Raw genomic sequence first — 21211 nt, 5'->3', positions numbered from 1 at the left:
TATTGCTGTTTTTGTTGCTAGTTGTTTGTGGTTTTAGATGGAATAAATAGTTTTTATTGCTGCTCCTGCTCTCTCTTGTATGTGGATACTGAATGATCTGAGCATTTTTAAAATAGAATAATACCAAGATATTTGAATTTTGGTACTATTCCTCATGATTTGTCCGAGTGTCTTTTACTGCTTGTTTACCTTCCTTTCTATTATTTGTTTGTTTTGTTTTCCGATGATTCATTTTCAGGTTATCTTCTGCCCACATCTCAAGTTCATCTATAATCTGCTAAGTTTTTCTGTATCAGGTGATCCTATTGCCATGTCATCTTCATACATGATCAGTGTTGATGAGTGGTTTCTGATGATTTTTGTGATGTATGCTATCATAATGTTGATGCCATGATCGCAAAGGGCATACCAAAACAGTTGGTGTTGAACATAACCAGAAAGTGGTGGAACCAACTAGAAGGAAGAATGTTCTGGATGTGGTGCTGGTAAAACCAATTAAGCTATAAAGAGAAACTGAATTAATCACAAAGCTGTTTTCATCCTAGTTAAAAATAAATGCGATAGCAAGGAAAGTTGTACAAGCAGAACTATGAGGTAGTACCATACGGTTGATAAGGCAGAGAGTTTTTTCAAAGTAATTATGATCAGTGGAAAACAGTCAATACAAATGTAAGCAGCCTGTGGGATGGGTTTGAAGTAATTGTTGAGGAATGTGAAAACAGGTATGTATCTTCAAAGGTGGTAAGGAATGATGAACATCTGTTGGGTTTTCCTCAGGCTAGAGGTTCCCTTTGCAAGCATTTATTTTCTTGCTTCTGAGTCACTGATAGGGATTTTGTTACTCAGCTGGCTTGGGTAAGGATTTTACAAATTTTTCTAAGAAAAATTCAAAATGATGAAATATTTTTAGTGACCACCGTAAACTTTATTTATAAGATTGAATGGGCAACAACCATATATTTGGGACAAAGTCTAGTAGGACACTGAAAAATTTTAGACAAAAATCTGAATATCTTGTTTACAAAAATTAATCAGGTAATGGTATTTCAACTGTTTCCTCTAAGTATCTAAAATTCTCTTAAAAATGATTATTTGAGATTCTTAAGTATATCTGAAAGTCCAGCTTGCAGGATGAATGTTTACTGTAGTGGCATAGGGCACCAGGTTCATTTCAAGGATGAGTTCACATTTGCTAAATTGAGATACTTCTTCATCAGCGCTCTGTCATGTATTAGAGTCTACTACTTCTCTCTCTCTCCCTAAAACTACTTCCTCTTCCACAGACTGTAAGACATAACACCCTTGCCTCATCAATCATTTCAGCGATAAGGAATCGACTGAATGAATTCCTAACATCATTACACAAGTAAGTCACTGGGTACAATCAACACTGTTGCTGTTGTACTTCTGTTGAACTGGATTGGTGGTGCGGGCTCTAACAAGACACTTCATTGCACCACTGCACAATAATCCCGCTTCCTACGAATTAATACCCCTCACTACAATGCCACTGACCTCAAACAAATTTAAGGAATGTGGGGAGAGGTATGTGGCAGCTAAGATCTCAAAATTGGTAAATAAGCCCAATCAAACAAAATAAATTTGTGCCAGGTCACAAAAGACCCTGCGCCATCACTCCCGGATTAACAGAGGAAAAGCTTGATGAAATAGGAACTCCCTTAGAAAGAACTCCAACAAAATCCCTGTCGTGTCTCGCCATACAAGCTAATGTGTCATTATCTTCTACCCACAAAGTAACAAAACAGTTAACGACCAAGCCTTATTAGGCCATCATTGCCCAACATTTAAGAGAACAAGACAGTTTTGCTAGGGTCCGGTACTGTAACTGGTTTTATAAATGAAGTTGTAGGGGGTCTACTGTCTATGATGTCATTTATTTTGCCATATTTTGATATATTTATCCATTTTGGGTCAGCTCAAGATCGTAGATTTTGTGTTTGTTTGTTTGTTTGTTTGTTTGTGTGTCTGTTTGTTCCACCATCATGGGTAAACAGCTGAATAGAACTTGACCAAACTTTATGTTTAGAGTCTACTCATCCAGGATCAAGTTTCAATATGCATATCTATTAAAAATCACTGAATAGACTGGGTGTTTGTAGGGAGACCAGAAGAGTTTTCTCCTACACTATTAATTATATGTAAATATGTAGACAATATGTGAAATGCCCATTCATTTTAAATCACTTTTGTCTTGTCATAATTTCGCTTACTCTACAAATGATGGAGAAACCTTCTATCTTCTACGGGTTTCATGCTCTGCAGCCAGTGTCAGTCACCCTCACAGACACACAGTTATTTGAAGGATCCAAAATAGGAGAAAATCATAAGATACATAATATTTCGTTCGGCTTGAAAATTAACGTCACCTAATGTAACTGAACACCAAGTAAACATGAGGTAGAACTTTTCACTTTGGTGTCTGTCTGTCTATTCCTAAAAGTGGAAAACTGCTGGACTTATTTCAACCAAACTAGGTATTTGGAATCTACTCACTCAGGATTGTGTTATCAGATGCATATGATGTCATGGTAATCACATGGAGTTGGTATTTATAGGAAGATTATTCTCAAATGTTTTTGTTAACATTAGGTCTAACAAAAGACTGTATATAACAAACATTTAAGAATATGTTATTTCCATTTGTTTATACTATGTTCTATTTATCATATGACAGATAATAACACATATGATTATGAAAAATTGGATGTTTAGTCCAAGTCCCATATCACTTCAAGGTGGGTACTGGGAAAAACTAAAGAGCCATTTTACTCTTTTTGATAGGACAGATATTAAGGAAGGTATCATCTACATCGGAGCATCATGCCAGAGGTCAGGGATACAATATGCAACCTGAGAACCATGGAGAATTTTGCACAACTTTGGACCAGGAATTGTACCGTGCAATAAATTCAGAAATCGTCCTCATTCTCTTTCTCAACTTTGTTCAGTTTCATCATGTGCAACAACCCTAAATGCAAATCAATGGTGATTGGCGAAGTTATGTTTACTACCAGTACTGTAAAACTCAAATGGCTTCTGTACTGGGTATCCAGAAGTATGCAAATTGAAAATTAATTCTTTATATGTAATTACAATTGGTGTATACAGTTCAAGGACATTTGTACATTGGTACATCCTATTGACAGCGGAAGTTTTCATTTACACTGACTGACAGAGCAAATGCAACACCAAGGAGGAGTGGTTCGAAAGGGATGAAAGTTGGGGAAAAAACAGAGTCGGCACGGAAGAATAAATGATGTTTATTTCAAACCGATATGCAGGTTACACAATGCGCACGGCATCGACTCAGTAGGATGTAGGACCACTGCGAGCGGCAATGCACGCAGAAACACGTCGAGGTACAGAGTCAATAAGAGTGCGGATGGTGTCCTGAGGGATGGTTCTCCATTCTCTGTCAACCATTTGCCACAGTTGGTCGTCCGTACGAGGCTGGGGCAGAGTTTGCAAATGGCGTCCAATGAGATCCCACACGTGTTCGGTTGGTGAGAGATCCGGAGAGTACGCTGGCCACGGAAGCATCTGTACACCTCGTAGAGCCTGTTGGGAGATGCGAGCAGTGTGTGGGTGGGCATTATCCTGCTGAAACAGAGCATTGGGCAGCCCCTGAAGGTACGGGAGTGCCACCGGCCGCAGCACATGCTGCACGTAGCGGTGGGCATTTAACGTGCCTTGAATACGCACTAGAGGTGACGTGGAATCATACGCAATAGTGCCCCAAACCATGATGCCGCGTTGTCTAGCGGTAGGGCGCTCCACAGTTACTGCCGGATTTGACCTTTCTCCACGCTGACGCCACACTCGTCCGCGGTGACTATCACTGACAGAACAGAAGCGTGACTCATCGGAGAACACGACGTTCCGCCATTCCCTCATCCAAGTCGCTCTAGCCCGGCACCATGCCAGGCGTGCACGTCTATGCTGTGGAATCAATGGTAGTCTTCTGAGCGGACGCCGGGAGTGCAGGCCTCCTTCAACCAATCGACGGGAAATTGTTCTGGTCGATATTGGAACAGCCAGGGTGTCTTGCACATGCTGAAGAATGGCGGTTGACGTGGCGTGCGGGGCTGCCACCGCTTGGCGGCGGATGCGCCGATCCTCGCGTGCTGACGTCACTCGGGCTGCGCCTGGACCCCTCGCACGTGCCACATGTCCCTGCGCCAACCATCTTCGCCACAGGCGCTGCACCGTGGACACATCCCTATGGGTATCGGCTGCGATTTGACGAAGCGACCAACCTGCCCTTCTCAGCCCGATCACCATACCCCTCGTAAAGTCGTCTGTCTGCTGGAAATGCCTCCGTTGACGGCGGCCTGGCATTCTTAGCTATACATGTGTCCTGTGGCACACGACAACACGTTCTACAATGACTGTCGGCTGAGAAATCACGGTACGAAGTGGGCCATTCGCCAACGCCGTGTCCCATTTATCGTTCGCTACGTGCGCAGCACAGCGGCACATTTCACATCATGAGCATACCTCAGTGACGTCAGTCTACCCTGCAATTGGCATAACGTTCTGACCACTCCTTCTTGGTGTTGCATTTGCTCTGTCAGTCAGTGTATATTGTAAGGCCATATGGGGAGCCAGTAAGTGTATTCTTTATGACAGTACTATAATTTAATTACATACATATTGTATACTAGCATTTGTACCTGTTCTTTGCATGGGAATTTGCAGTAAATTAAATGTTTCCTTCAGGAATTCATGAGAAGTAACATGGCTCTATTCACACGTTTCATGCGACATGTTAAATCTTGTAGGACTCAATGCAGCCCTCCTTCCAAAAAATGTTGAGCGTGTTCTAGCTGATGTCTGGGAAGTCTGTGCCTAATATAATGGATACTACCTCTTGAAGTTAAACATAAATAAATTCTTCTCCTCCTTGCCTGGTATTGTTCACAGACTTTTTATTTTCCTTTGATGTGGAAAATTTGAAATAATTTAAGAACAGACTAGGTAGAGAACTGATATGGAATTTGCCGCATGTGCAACAACCCTAAACGCAAATCAATGGTGATTGGTGAAAATATTTTTACTACCAGTACTGTAAAACTCAAATGGCCTCTGTACTGGGTATCCAGAAGTATGCAAATTGAAAATTAATTCTTTATATGTAATTACAATTAGTGTATACAGTTCAAGGACTACCTTTTTTTTTTTTCTTTTCTTTCTTTCAATACTGAACTTGAAAATTCTGTACCATGTTATAAACCTTCATTCCTCTACCAAATACCTCTGTATTTCAGTAGCTTATTCTGTAATTGCGATATTCTCCAGCATTAGGTTTATGTTATAGCTTTTATGTCCCACTAACTAGCATTAGGTTTATAATTTCTATATTTTCTTCCTAGCTTCATGACTGTCAAATTTAATAGTCTTTCGTTGGTTTTCTTTCTATTACATATGGTTCTCATGCCTTTTCTCCTGTGTCTGTCCTATGTTTCTTGTCTTCTCTGTCTTGTATAATCCGTTTGTTTTTTGTATGTCCATTTTATGTGTTAAACAGGGTTTCTCTTTATCTTACACTTCCCACACCAAGAATGGTAGTGGTGAAGATCTCTGAAGAATAGCCCCTTGAATGTGTAGATTTCCATTCAATCTAATGATGAGTTAGTCAGGGTCAGAAGAATTGGAACTGAAAAGGAAAATGAAGGTGGAGTTGTGTTTGTCCTTGTCTCTTCCTACTGTCACTTCATCTTCCCTGCTAGTCAACCATTCTGTGTGTGTGTTCCAGTTCTTGTTCTCAGCTTCCTGTCTGTCTTTGTAACTGACATAACACTCAAAATCTTAAATAGCAAGAAGTATATCACAAAACATTGAAATTACAATGAAAATGATTTTGTAAATGTATTCTAGATGCGACCAGCCTTGAAGAAAGCAATGTTCCACTTGGCCTGGTCTCCAGATTCACTACCAACTCCAGATGCCATCTCGCCCCTGCTGGAGTATCTCGATGGACATCTTGTAGGACTCAATGCAGCCCTCCTTCCAAAAAATTTTGAGCGTGTTCTAGCTGATGTCTGGGAAGTCTGCCTTCTTGAATTGGGTCATCAGATGGATGGAAGTGCTGGAGTAAGTATTTCTGATCAAAATATGATGAAACTCTGTTCAAAAGATTTTCTGTTGCAGAAATTGTTTGTAAATGTTAACAGATACCTCATATCTTATCCCTTTTATTTGTGCTGAGGTAAGATGATCAAATAATGACACATGTACCCTTAATTAGAAATTGTAAGCTGAAATATCTTTAAATAAGGTATTTCAATTTGATCTCAGATGGCAACTAATAATTCTGATAACAGTTATTGGGGCTGCTTAGCCGAGATGGTAAAGGTGTGCTTGGTTCACCTGGAAGGGTGTGGGTTCAGTTTCCTGTCAGGAAGAAAAGAAAAACAAAATACACAAAATAAGGGCAACTAAAGGTAATATGAATAAATGAACAACAGGATGTGGATGATACTTGACAACCCTACCAGGATCGTAACTTGGTAGCACATTTTTGAGCAAAACTATCAGGTTCCTTAAAAATATAAATTATTAAACAAAAAATTTCTCAGTAGCATTCAAGAACTTGATGCTGAAACATACATACCATAACTATATTAACAAATATTAATACTGTGCTCCATGGCACTCTCAGAATGATTTAAAGGTATTATTAATGCTGTTAATCTGAAATCATCGCCTGGCTTACAAATAAGGTAACAGTTGAGGTCTAGGAGTATAAAACAATAAATACCTATTACCTTAAGATCCTATCATTAAAACAACTATTAAAGGATACCAATCAACTTGGCAGCTATGCTCGTAGGCACATGAGGGTTGGTAGTCTTGCCCTCAGAACCCAAGAGATCTTCCATGCAGCAAATAAATGCCATCAGGTTTAAAAGTTATATCAAAGAAATGTAAATTTTAGAAACAAATGTTAAACAATAGCAAATTAGAAAATGCAAATAAGCTAATGGACATCAAGGGATTATAAAAATATGACCTTGCAATTACTGTGACGTACCATGAGGCGGCTGCATATCCAGTTACAAATCTATTTTGGGATTGAAGATTCCCTAATTCCATTTGGCTAGTCCCATTCTACCGGAAACAGGCAAACAAAATGATTACAATAAAATGATTTTAATATTATAATTTATATAGGAAGGTTGCCTGCCTCCAAATAAAAATGCATCATAGCATTGAAAAGCACTTTCCTGATTAAATTAAATCATTAAAGATGCAAGGCCACCCTGTAATATTTCTGCAAGTGAAAAGTTTAAGACATGTTAAAGAAAATAAAAATTACATTATCCCCTAGGCCGGAACTCCCTGGGTGGAGCAATAGTTTAGAACTGACACATCCGCCTTGACATAGAATCAAGATCAGATGGCGAGACACTAACTCCCTTCTTAGGATATAATTCCCCCATTTGCAGGTGACACACTTCTAAAACAAGAGAACCAATCGACCAATCATGTGTGGAATTTCATCAGGGTAGCATTCGCGTCTTCTTTGACAAGGGTGGAATGTTCTTGCACCTTTTGACATAGACCAGAACACCAGCAACAAGGATTCTTTCTGGTATCATTCCCATACTCTCTGATATTCTCCAGAACACCAGAAACAAGGGTTCCTTCTGGTGCCAGCAAGACGTGAGAACTAAATAGTCAGACCTGCCATAGGGTGCCCAACCAGTCTTTATTACCATTTTACTGTGCAGAACCAAGATTCAGTTTTCCTTATTATTATTATTATAATAATGAAAAAAATGAAATGGCATATGGCTTTGAGTGCCGGGAGTGTCCGAGGACATGTTCAGCTCGCCAGATGCAGGTCTTTCGATTTGACACCCGTAGGTGACCTGCGCTTCATAATGAGGAAGAAATGATAATGAAGACGACACATACATCCAGCCCCGTGCCTGAGAAATTAACCAATGATGGTTAAAATTCCTGACACTGCCGGGAATCAAACCTGGGACCCCTGTGACCAAATGCCAGCATGCTAACCATTTAGCCATGGAGCCAGACCATAATAACAACAACAACAACGATAATAATAATAATAATAATAATAATAATAATAATAATAATAATCTCTTGTTAAAGTAAAGTTTCAACCCAACAGGAAGAAAACCAAAACAATCAGGAACCCAAGAATCGACCCTGAATTTCTGAGACAGAACTCAGACAATTTCCTTGCGAATATCTCCAACGATGCTCCTTCAAACTGGCTAGAACTCAAGGACACACTCTTGAAAGCTTCACAAAACATCAGCAATCCCCCAAGGAAACGCAAACACAGGTGGTGGAATGACACCTGTGACAAGGCCATAGAAGTCAGAATTAGGTCCTGGCTAAACTGGAGTTCCCATAAAACTGATCAAAATCGTGATGAATTCTTCAAAACACAGAAACAAACCTCAAAAATCATCAGATCTGAAAAACGAAAATATGATCAAAACAGACTGGTAGAAATAGAAGATGATTTCAAGAAAAACAATACACGGAACTTCTACAGAACATTCAGAGAAGAATTATCCAATTACCAGGCACCTAGTCTCTGTTTCAAACGTACAGATGGGACTTTGGAAACAAGTAATAAGGGAAATTGTGAACTCCTAGCAAACCATTTCATGGACCTTTTAAACTGTGAATCTCCAAAGGAACAATTCACCTATGAAAAACCAACACCTAATCCAGATTCAGAACCCCCCACATTACAAGAAGTCAAACAAATAATCAGAGATTTAAAAGACAACAAAGCACCAGGAGAAGATGGAATAATCGCTGAAATGTTGAAAATTGGTGGTGACAAACTGGCCCAGAGTATTCAAAAAATCTTACAGGACATTTGGTTTTCTGAAGAAATTCCGGAGGATTGGAAATGCGCATTGATTCACCCACTTCACAAGAAAGGAGACAAATCAGATATTAACAACTACAGAGGAATTTCTCTCCTCTCACTCGTATATAAAATCTTCTCTAAAGCTCTACTTAATAGATTAGAGAAACAAACAGACCACCTGATTGGAGATTATCAGGCTGGATTCCGAAAAGGGAGATCCTGCGCAGAACAAATCCTAAACCTAAAAACCATACTGCAGATTCGCAAAACCAAACAAACAGTAATCACCTTTGTTGACTTCAAAAAAGCGTATGATTCCATAGATCGGCAGACCCTGTTCAACATACTAGAGGAATTTCAAGTCGACAGGAAAACGAGGGAATTGATTAAACAAACTCTGACCAACACAACATCAAAAGTTAAGTTCTTGGGAGAAATTTCTGAACCGTTCGAAATCAGAACTGGCGTCCGACAGGGAGATGGACTATCCCCATTACTATTCAATTTAGTTTTGGAAAAAGTGATTCGTGAATGGAGAAAAGAAACTAAAGGTATAAACATTGGCAGACTTCTTAAAGACAAAATTCACCTTGACTGCTTAGCTTTCGCAGATGACCTTGCGATCCTTTCAAACAACAGACAAGAAGCAATCCAATCCATAGAAAAGTTGAATGAAATAGCCGCAAAAACCGGACTTCAAATTTCATTTGAAAAGACGCAGTTTATGGAAGGAACTAAATCAAGATTCGACAATCAACCATTAATCACCAACTGTGGAATAATTTCCCAAGTAGACAAATTCAAATATCTAGGTGAAATTATTCAGCCAGCAGGGTTAAATCAGGAAGCTAACAAAGAAAGAACTGCTAAACTGCAAAGGGCTTACAAAATCACATGGAACAGATACAACAAAAGATGTATATCAAAAAATGCAAAATTACGACACTACAATACAGTCATCAAACCAGAGGCACTTTATGCATCTGAAACACTGATCATTGGCGGCAGGTCACAAATGAAAAGCATTGAGAAACAAGAGAGGAAAATTCTCAGAAAAATCCTAGGACCAAAGTTCGAAAATGGAATTTGGATGAAAAAGAAACCACACGAAATTTTTCAATTCACAGAAAAAATCACAGATACCATCAGAAAGAGACGACTAAAATTCTACGGACACCTACACAGAATGGATAACAACAGGCTGACAAAGAAAATTCTAAATCTAGCTCTAACCCTGAAAATCCGCAACAATTGGTTAGCAGAAATTCATGAAGATCTACAAGAAATGGGTATTGAGGACGAAACCATTCAAGATAGAATGAAATTTAGAAGCTTAGTAAACAAACATAAATTTGCAGAGAAACCAACAAGAAAAAATACAGGCTGGACAGAAACACGCAGAAACGAACACAGTGAAAAAATGAAGAAATATTGGGAAGAAAAGAAGAAGAAACATTGTGCAAAATAAGTTCAAACGCGCTCCACAGCTGGGCACAACGAATCAAAAAAAATATAATAATATTTTTATGAGGGACTGTGGAAAATCTTCAAAAGACACTTTTGAAGGGTCTGCACTCCACAAGTGTGTGGGATTCTTACCCACTAAAAATCACACACCCTTTTCCCACCATGTGTATCATCACCCCAGAACTGCCCTCACATTACTTCAGGGTGATGTCATGCTTACTTAGTCTTTCAGACTTCTTCTTGCTTTATTTCTCCTTTGCGGGCGTTCGTACACTTCCAAATCCCTCTTCTTCTGACGAAGGATATCCTCCACATACACTGCCACACGATCCCAGGATTCCTGGTTTCATAGCATCACAGAAATAATATTATCTGGCATCAGTTCTCCCAAGTCAGTTTCCACACATTTTCTCTTTATCACCCAATGGCCGCACACACAGAAGGTGTGAAGTATATCATCGATGTCGTCACAGTACATGCATGCTGCATCACTCGCTCCGCTCACTCCATGCAGGAATTTTTTAAAATATACATGTCCTGTTAGAAGCTATGTGACCGAGCTCGATAGCTGCAGTCGCTTAAGTGCAGCCAGTATCCAGTGTTCGGGAGATAGTAGGTTCGAACCCCACTGTCGGCAGCCCTGAAAATGGTTTCCCATTTTCACACCAGGCAAATGCTGGGGCTGTACCTTAATTAAGGCCACGGCCGCTTCCTTCCCACTCCTAGCCCTTTCCTGTCCCATCGTCGCCATAAGACCTATCTGTGTCGGTGCGACGTAAAACAACTAGCAAAAAAAAGAAAAAAAGAAGCTATGTGAGGTAATAATTGACATCATGAACCATTTCAATGCCTGGGCCATTTATTCCGAGGGTCACTTTCCCATCTAAGTTGCCATCGCCTCATCCATTGACTGAAGGCACGCTTCTTTGCACATTTCTTTCCCAGGTCTCCTTGGGTACACCAGATTTTTTGTCGCTCCAATGCAAGTAGATCTACTGGGGCTGTTGCTGCTACCGTGAGGATTGCAGGTTCAGAAACTATGCCATATGCACTTGCAATATGTAAAGCTGCTTTCTGTTGTACGGCAGCTATCCTTCTCCGATACCAAGCAAATCTCAAGATCAGAGCCATACAGGAGCATTGACTGATTCGTCGACATGAGAATGCGTTGTTTACTGGATTTGGAATCTTTAATATTTCCCAGCAGTCTACTAAGTGCAGTCATGTATTTTACTGCCTTATCTGTCACTCTCTGAATATGATTCCAGAATGTGAACTTGAAGTCAAGTGTTACTCCTTGATATTTTGTACTCATAGACATTTCAATCACTAACTCTCCAACAGTCATTGGCACAAGAGTCTCAATCCTTTTCTTCGTCAGAAGAACTATCTCTGTTTTGTTCTGCTAGTGTTAGCTTGTGACTCATCATTCATTCTTTTATGTGCTGCATCACCTGGTTCTGTTTGATTTGAGCCATTTCAACATTACGAGCCACTATCAAAGCGGCCACATCATCAGCATAGCCCACAAGCTTCGTGTCCTCTGGCATCTCCAAACATAACAAGCCATTATACATGATGTTCCATAGATCTGGGCTAAGGATCGATCCCTGTGCTATACCAGCGTCAGTTGTTTTGTCCTTTGTCCATCTTCCATATCATACCATAGAGTGTGATCATTGAAGTAGTCTCTCATTATACGCATAAGATACTGTGGTAGCTTGAAAGTTTCTTCAAGAGCTTCCAACATGTCGTTCCACCTTGCCGAACTGAAAGCATTCTTCACATCCTGGGTCACAAGAAGTGTCAATGTACGGAAATGATGATTGCCCATTTGTGCTCTTTCTGCTGTATTCACCACCTCCCACACTGCATCTATCACTGAGTGCCTTCTCCAAAATCCATGCTGTCAAACAGATAAATCCCCTGCTAGCTGAACTGCTGAGAGAATTCTTGGCTGCAGAAGTTTCTCCAGGCCTTTTCCAGCTGTGTCCAACATACATAAAGGTCTATAACTACCAGGTTTTCCTTTGCTGATCAAAACCAATCGGGCCATTTTCCATCGGGGACTAAAAACACCCGCTTGCAGGCAGTGATATTCAGCAACAGTTCTGGACAGAGTTCTGATATTATCTTTAGCACTTCTGCAGGTATACCATCTGATCTTGGAGTCTTCTTGTTTCTAAGAGAGTTAATAGCTCTATTCAGATCCTCTACTGTGAAGAGGGGTATATCATCCAGTTCTTTTTCATCGTCATAGTCAATCCTCTCTGGATGGTCGGGGAATAGTGTATCCACAATTTCTTTAATGGTTTGTGGATCCATGCTCGGGGTTGAAAATGCCCCGAGTTTCTTCATTACAATCTTGTAACCTAGTCCCTATGGATCATCTTCTATTTCCTTTGCCAATGCCCACTATTTATCGGCTTTACTCTTTCTAATTGCATTGCGGAGTTCCTTCTTCGCTGACTTGTACTCTGCTGAGACCGAGGTATTCTCTGGACTGTCTCTCATCCTCTGAGCCCTGTGTCGAAGTTGCAGACAATTCTTTCTCAGTTCAGCAATCACTTTGGTCCACCAGTACGCTGGATGCTTGCTAGTTTGTGTCTCTTTTGGGACATTGAGACATGCCATGCTTGCTGGAATAGCTGAATGGTGAGTTCAACACATACACCAGCTGCTTCTTTTCTTCTACAGTGAAAACATTTTTCTGTTAATATAAGGAAAGATCTTCATTGGGGTAATCACATAAATGAGATTGTAAATAAAGGTTATGAGGGTATTTAGGGTTGTAGTAAGGATGTAAAGGAGAGGGCATATAAGTCTGCGGTAAGACCCTAACTACAGTAGAGTATGGTTCCAGTATATGTGACCAACACCAGAATTACTTGATTCGAGAACTGGAAAAATCCAAAGACAAGCAGCTCTATTTGTTCTGGGTAATTTCTGACAAAAGAGTAGCGTTATGAAAATGTTACAAAATTTGGGCTGGAAGACTTGGGAGAAAGGAGACGAGCTGCTCAACTACGTGGTATGTTCCTGGCTGTCAGGGAGAGATGGCATGGTATAACATTAGGATAGTTTGAGTGTAGTTTTTAAAAATAGGAAAGATAACAATATGAAGATGAAGTTCAAATTCAAGAGGACAAATTAGGGCAAATATTCACTTGTAGGAAGAGGAGTCAGGGATTGGAATAATTTGCCAATTGAGATTTTCAATAAATTTCCAAAATCTTTGCAATTATTAAAGAAAAGACTAGGTAAACAACAAATAGGGAATCTGCTACCGGGGAAACTACCCTAAATGCATATGTTATTATTTTCATGTCCATATTGATAGCTCCCTCCCCTGCGAACCATGTGACCTTGCGACAGTGGGGAGGCTTGCACATCCCAATGAAGCAGATAGCTGAGCCGCAGGTGCAACCATATTGGATGGGTATCTGTTGAGAGACCAGACTAACGAATGGTTCATCGAAAGGGGGGTAGCAGCTTTTCGGAAGGCGCAAGGGCGGCAGTCTAGATGATTGACTGATATGGCCTTGTAATAATACTCAACATGGCTTAACTGTGTTGATACTGCTACACGGCTGAAAGCAATGGGGAACTACAGCGTAACTAACTTCCGAGGACATGCAGCTCTCTCTGTATGATTGATGTACTGATTATGGCTTCCTCCCAGGTAAAATATTCTGAAGGTAAAATAGTCCCCCATTCAGATCTCCAGGTGGGGACTACACAAGAGGGAGCGATCATCAGGAAGATGGATACTGACATTCTGCGAGTTGGAGCGTGGAATGTTAGAAGTTTGAATTTTTGTGGTAAGTTAGACAATCTGAAAACGGAGATGGATAGGCTAAAGTTAGATGTAATTGGTATAAGTGAAGTACATTGGCAGGAAGAACAGTATTTTTTGTCAGGCAACTACAGAATTATCAACACAAAATCAAACAGGGGAAATGCAGGAGTTGGTTTAATAATTTCTTTGAAATCATTTCGGAAAAGGCTAGGAAAGCAACAGATAGGGAATCTGCCACCTGGGCGACTGCCCTAAATGCAGATCAGTATTGATTGAATGAATAAGAAAATAGGGCAACGGGTAAGCTACTGAAATGTAGGTCTTATCTGATTTATCTGACCAAAATATAGGAGACACTACTGTATATAGCAACAAAATTTTACCTCTAACACTACTTGTCATATTGCATATCATTAAATGAGTTACTGGTTTGTTCTAGGATGGATTTTTTAAGGAAATACATTATACTATTAAAACTATTAATTTTCTTACCATTATGTGGCATTTTTAGGCATCCTTGTTCCTATTTGCCGATACAATTTTTCCCAGTAAATCATTTTTGTTCAATACATTATTATAAAATTATATGCTTCAAAAAGTTTCCAATTGTATTTCACAAATAATAAACCTTTCACTGATTGAATGCTTAAATGATGATGTTATCCAGTCCATTGGGCAGACATTTAAAAAAAAACCTCTCTATGTTAGTATTATCACCTGGTTCTGAAAATAAATACCCTGCAATTTTCAAACTTTGTCATAAATTTGAAAAAATTATCCATATCCCTTCACATGTCAGATTTGTCAAAAACATTCAAATCTTCAAATTTAGGATATTTTGACATTTTTTCCATCTCCTGGACATAAGGTCAAACTGTGGGACATATACGAAAAATAAAGGACGTCTGGTCAACCTAGGAAGTGGTATACAATTTCTAATCTTTAAATTGCATCCCAAAAGCCGAGGTTTATTTACCAACCTCTCCACAGTGTTCATATGAAATCGGTGCATATGACATTATTGATTGTGATTTGTCCATCAGGAGACCTCTTGATGTTATTCAACAGGAATAGGCTATGTGCCGACATCAGGTTTCGCCCTTTGCCTACTTCTTCATCATTGTCGCACACAGTAATATGCATGTTGTCCATTAGAAAGACCTGCACCAGGCCTCTCCAGTGGCCACATGACAATACATTATTATTATTATTATTATTATTATTATTATTATTATTATTATTATTATTATTATTATTATTATTATTATTATTATTATTATTATCCATATATTAAGAGAGTTTACTAAAACAGCTTTGGCAAATCCGTTCATCCATTCTACTGGAATGATTTGCTTCATTTTTGTTTTATTCTCTCTGGAATTACCTGCTGGTGAATCAAGAGACATTGATAGGTCTCTAAGATCAGCCAACATTGAGTAATCATAAAATCAAATCATTAAATGATCACTCCAATAATTGCAGGCGAAGGCTCACCCTAACCTGCAATACATTACAGTAATACTTAGCAGGTTGCTAAGCAACTAACCCTTTCATTAATATTCCGATCCTTAGTAATGTCATTGCATGCAGCCATGTTTGATTACTACATGTCAAGCCAGAGAGTATACACTTCCTCTGATCCCTGCTAGGCCTAGAGACTCTTTGATTCTCTAATCTTTTCCAGCTTCCAAATATATCCAACAGATGGCAGAACGTTCCTAATAAGTTACATGCTGCTAAGAGAAAAGAGTACATTCAAACAGACCCCATCATGACATATTAGACATTATCTGGGAACACCTATCGAAGGATAACCTAGCTACATTAGAAAGAGTGAAGGCCATGTACTGTATCTTGAAAGTTCTCCGCCTGGGAAAAAACGCTATTTTCAGACTAACCCATGATCTCACAAGACAACCGTTCTGTATAGAAGAACTCTGATTAAAAATACCATAGCCTTCTACGACACTATACTGAGTTTTACATCAAGAACTGCACGAAATTTTTTAAAAAAAGCGAATATATGGATAGATTTTTACCAAACAGACAGCATGATGACATCAGAATGAATGAATTCTGACTATGAACTGCAGCATACCATAACGCGCTTCTTTTTAATTCATAAAACGATTGAAACGGACAGACAAAATAATATGACTACAACAGGCATATCAAGACAAGTTACCTGACCTATTTATAATGAATGCTGGAGAGCAGCAAGGGTCCTCTAGTTGTTGTCGTTGTCGTTGTTGTTGTCGTTGTTGTTGTATAGCTGACTGAAAATGATGTTTGGGAGAATGCCTAGACTCACCAGTAAATAATTTCCTTGCAGAAATATATTCTTATTGAAATAAGAGTAATATTATGACTACTTGTACATAAGTAAATACCAGTACACTCATTTCTCAAAATGCATTGTAATATTTAAGTATTGTAATAAAGAATATGCCATTTTTTTCAGGACAAAGTAGCAGTGTTTTATGAACGCTTATATGAAGCTCTTGAAATTCTGATAGACTTCTTCCATGCAGAGCAGAAAGGTCTTCCTCTGGATCAACTCAGATCAGGTAAATATATATATACATAATCCCTATTCTCTCTGTCATTCACGGCGATATTGAGAAAACTAGAATGTTTCAAGAGCTGAAATTGGTACCAGTTATAGTTTGTTATGTCTTCTTTACAAAAAAAATACAATCAACCTCTCATGATCATGACTACTTTTTAAAAGAAAAATGCGCTCCTATCAGCAAAGTTATTATCCCACATTCACCATAATGATGCAATACACAGCTGTATCTATATTATTATATTATTATAACACAGAAATAAAGAGACCAAGAAGGGGGTGCAGATTGGAAAGAAATAGAGTTAGAAATGGCTATGGAAGTAAGGAGAAATTGAAGGAAAATACTAAGAAATTGAATATAGTAAAGTAGTCAGCTAAGGATAATATGACAGGCATAATTGGCAGTCATACAAATTTTAGTGAAAAATGGAAGGGTATGTATGGGTACTTCAAGGCAGAAACAGATTCCAAGAAGGAAATTCCAGGAATCATTAATGAACAAGGGGAGTGTATATGTGAGGATCTTCAAAAGGCAGAAGTATTCAGTCAGCAGTATGTAAAGATTATTAGTTACAAGGATAATGTCCAGATAGAGGAGGTGACTAATGCTAAAGAAGTATTAAAATTTACCTATGAAAACAGTGACATTTACAATAAGATACAAAAGTTGAAAACAAGAAAAGCAGCTGGAATTGATAAGATTTCTGCAGATATACTAAAGACAATGGGTTGGGATATAAAACCATATCTGAAGTACTTATTTAATTATTATTTGCATGAAGTTGCTATGAATGAGGAGTTGCTATAGTAGCCCCTGTGTACAAAGGAAAGGGTGATAAACATAAAGCTGAAAATTACAGGCCAGTCAGTTTGACATGCACTGCATATAAGTTTTGGGAAAGCATTCTTTCTGATTACATTGGACATGTTTCCGAAATTAATAACTGGTTCGATAGAAGGCAGTTCAGGTTTAGGAAAGGTTATTCCACTGAAGCTCAACTTGTAGGATTCCAGCAAGATATAGCAGATATCTTGGATTCAGGAGGTCAAATAAACTGTATTGCGATTGACCTGTCTAAGGCATTTGATAGGGTGGATCATGGGAGACTACTGGCAAAAATGAGTGCAATTGAACTAGACAAAAGAGTGACTAAATGGGTGGCTATATTTCTAGAAAATAGATCTCAGAAAATTAGAGTTATCTGACCATGCAATAATTAAGAGAGGAATTCCTCACGACAGTATTATTGGGCCTTTATGTTTTCTTATACTTACCGAGCAAGTGGCCACGCGGTTAGGGTCACGCAGCAGTGTGCTTGTATTCAGGAGATAGTGGGTTTGAACCCCACTGTCCACAGCTCTGAAGATGGTTTTTTGTTGTTTTCCAATTTCATAGCAGGCAAATGTTGGGGCTGTGCCTTAATTAAGGCCATGGCCGCTTCCTTCCCACTCCTAGTCCTTTCCTATCCCATCGTCACCGTAAGACCTATCTGTGTTGGTGCAACATAAAGTTAATTGTAATAATAATAATTAAACACTTAGTTATTTTAGATGGAATGTACACTCAAAAATGTAACCAGCCCCTCCAAGTAAACATGCCTTTATCTAAAGTAATCTTTTGGTCGGAACTGTAAATTACTGAAAATTGATCTGAAAGTTTTTCGAATATTGGCTTGATTTTTATAGAGCCTGTCTGCACTGTTTCCATAGTTACTACTGTCAGTAAAATGCAAAACATCATAATACTTTTGAACTTGTTCCTGGACACTGTCTTGGAAAATACAGGTGTTGACAAAACAGGATCATCTCTCCAGTACATTTGTAGATCTGGTTTCTGTCTAATTCCAGTAACTAACATGAAACCCATAAACTATTTCATTTCAGTTACTGACACAGGTTTTCAAATTTGATAAATTGATATTTCATGAATGGATGCAGTGCACTACTGATAACCTGCTGTTTGTATAAATTAGTCTGCTCAAAAACATACAAAAAAAAAATCTGTCACTGATCAAAATATTTACAAAAGACATGATGTCTTCACTGTTTGTAACCTCTACATTTAGGCCTACATTTCCTTAAAACTCTGGTAATGGGGAAGAATAGCCCAAAGAGTTGTCAGATAGAAGAGCACTGTCTGGTATTTCACCATTATTGTACACTGTTGCTTCATCCTCTTCACTTTCACTTTCGATGCCCAAAATCTGGGATAAGTTCATCTCCAGAATCATCATTATAAATCATTTCACCAGCTTCTTCGACAGATATAAATTTCCTACTCAGCATACTGTGTCTTGTTTGTGGCACTAACACAACAACACTGGAGTCAAGACCACGGGCTTGGAATGTACCGGGAAAGGAAAATATTTATGCTGGATGAGCCGAGGTAGGAATTACTATTTTGTCATGTGTTAATGAAGGTGAGAACCTTCATCTAACTGCCATCTCTGAACGAATGAAGGAACTATGATACGTAGCACTCTTTTAAACTTGAAATTTTCATGCAAGTTCTTCAGATATAGGAGTTTACACTGGCAAAATGTTATCCACCTTAAGGCACCTATGGGAATCAGAGTGTTAACCCGTGAGAGGTTGCACATGGAGTTTTCTTCCAGGCTCTAAATAATTACGAATATGTAATGTCATAGTATTGTGCCTTTCAATACCTTTACCGTTTCCTCAAACTGTCAGTTAGTGGTGGGGGAAGTTTTAGCCCTGCAACAATCATGGTGTTAGTGTGATCGCGCTTTCCATGAACACCTGGAGCATTCCTCTGTGCGCATTTCTCAGTGAGCTGGAATTTTCATCCAGGTGCGACCTCTTATATTATGGATATTATACAAACATTTATGCTCAGTGTGTAAATATTTCAGTAGTGTACTGCTTTCTGACATTCTGTGTTGCCATGGAAGAAGACAATGAAAGAATTTGGAGACTGTTGGACAGTGTAGAACATGAAGAGCGGCAAGAACTGCTAAATAGGGAAAGTCCAGTTCGAAGACAGTTATTCACAAAAGAGGCAGAAAGATACCAATTTATAACGATACCGATGTGTTGGAAGACAACTCCCATTCTGAAATTTATGTTGCAGAATTACAAGAAGTAGGTAAACTAGATGAAGTAAATGCAATAAACCAACCTATGTGGTGTTGGAAGAGATGGGACATCACACTGCAACATTCACACACCGCCTAAAAATGTTAGGACTCTTGCTCACAATAAAATGCGAACCCATTTACCTCAAGTATGGAGACAAGCACAGTAGATGTGTGGAAACTTTTCCACTGATATGATAAGTGACATAACCAAATTTACAAACATATGTGTAGAGAAAAATGAAAGTAATAGTTACTTTCATTACTCGCAGGAGAGAGATGCTGTGAACAGAATAACTGAAGAAATTCAAGCCATCTTTGGTCTTTTGTATATGTAAGGAATTCTGAAAGCTTCCCATCTCTGTTTGGAAGATCTATGGGCATCTGTTGGCACTGGTTTGGAATTCTTCCAAAATTGTATGGCTCTCAAGCATTTCAAGTTCTTACTCCAAGCTTTCAGATTTGAAGAATACCGGGTGAGTTGGCCATGTGGTTAGGGGCGCGTGGCTGTGAGCTTGCATCCAGGAGACAGTGGGTTTGAATCCCACTTTCGGCAGCCCTGAAGATGGTCTTCTGTGGTTTCCCATTTTCACAGCAGGCAAATGCTGGGGCTGTACCTTAATTAAGGCCATGACCACTTCCTTCCAACTCCTAGGCCTTTCCTATCCCATTGTTGCCATAAGACCTATCTGTGTCGGTGTGACGTAAAACCACTAGGAAAGAACAAAAGATTTGATGGTATAAATAGCAAAGTGGAATGAAAATCGCTTGATAAATTTGTGCCAATCCGAGAAGTGTTCAAGAAATTTGTGGAAAACAGCCAGTGTAATTATGTAATTAGTCATGCATTGTTAAAGAAGGAAATTATTGTGTTTTCTTGGTGTTTTAATTATGTCCTACTACTTCTGTAAAATATAACATAGCTTTATAAAAATTCTGTTACCGTTTGAATAAATTTTATTCATTCTAGATTTAATTTTTGAACAAAAGGCACAAAAAATTAGTTTAAAAAAATGTACAATGCTATGAGTATTTATTTATGTTACTGTAATACCCCACATATAAAGAAATATCAATTGTGACACAAATATATCATAAGTGAAGCTCTATTTGTCTTCATCATTATCACAGAGGAAAATAATTACTTGAGGTCAGCACTATATGTGGATATGGCCCATTTTCCCAGATGTTTTCACTATTGCATGCAATAATGTAAGAAGCTGCGAAGCAGAAATGAGTTCATCAGAGGCTGAGAAGAAATTAATGTAGAAGAACTAGGATTGATGAGGAGAGCGTATCTACTCGAAGATAGCAGTGTACGAACAGTGGAAACTGTCCCTGTCCGTTTGTGTTTTCATGTTTGTCCTTGTCGTTCTGTTCCCACACTCACCTGTAATTGT

General features: G+C 38.8%; 1 protein-coding gene across 1 annotated transcript in view; it reads left to right on the top strand.

Annotated features, from left to right (window-relative positions):
• unc-13-4A (BAI1 associated protein 3) overlaps window positions 1-21211 on the top strand; it is an 824271-nt gene that overhangs the window by 731152 nt on the left and 71908 nt on the right. Inside the window, exons 22-23 of the mRNA XM_067148123.2 lie at window positions 5899-6114; window positions 16609-16714. Coding sequence (XP_067004224.1) covers window positions 5899-6114; window positions 16609-16714 — 322 coding nt within the window. The remainder of the gene's footprint in view (window positions 1-5898; window positions 6115-16608; window positions 16715-21211) is intronic.

The sequence above is a fragment of the Anabrus simplex genome, chromosome 5 (genome assembly GCF_040414725.1).
Source record: "Anabrus simplex isolate iqAnaSimp1 chromosome 5, ASM4041472v1, whole genome shotgun sequence".
NCBI lineage: Eukaryota > Metazoa > Arthropoda > Insecta > Orthoptera > Tettigoniidae > Anabrus > Anabrus simplex.
Note: the sequence above shows the minus strand (reverse complement) of the source record. Positions and strands in the feature narration are given on the sequence as shown.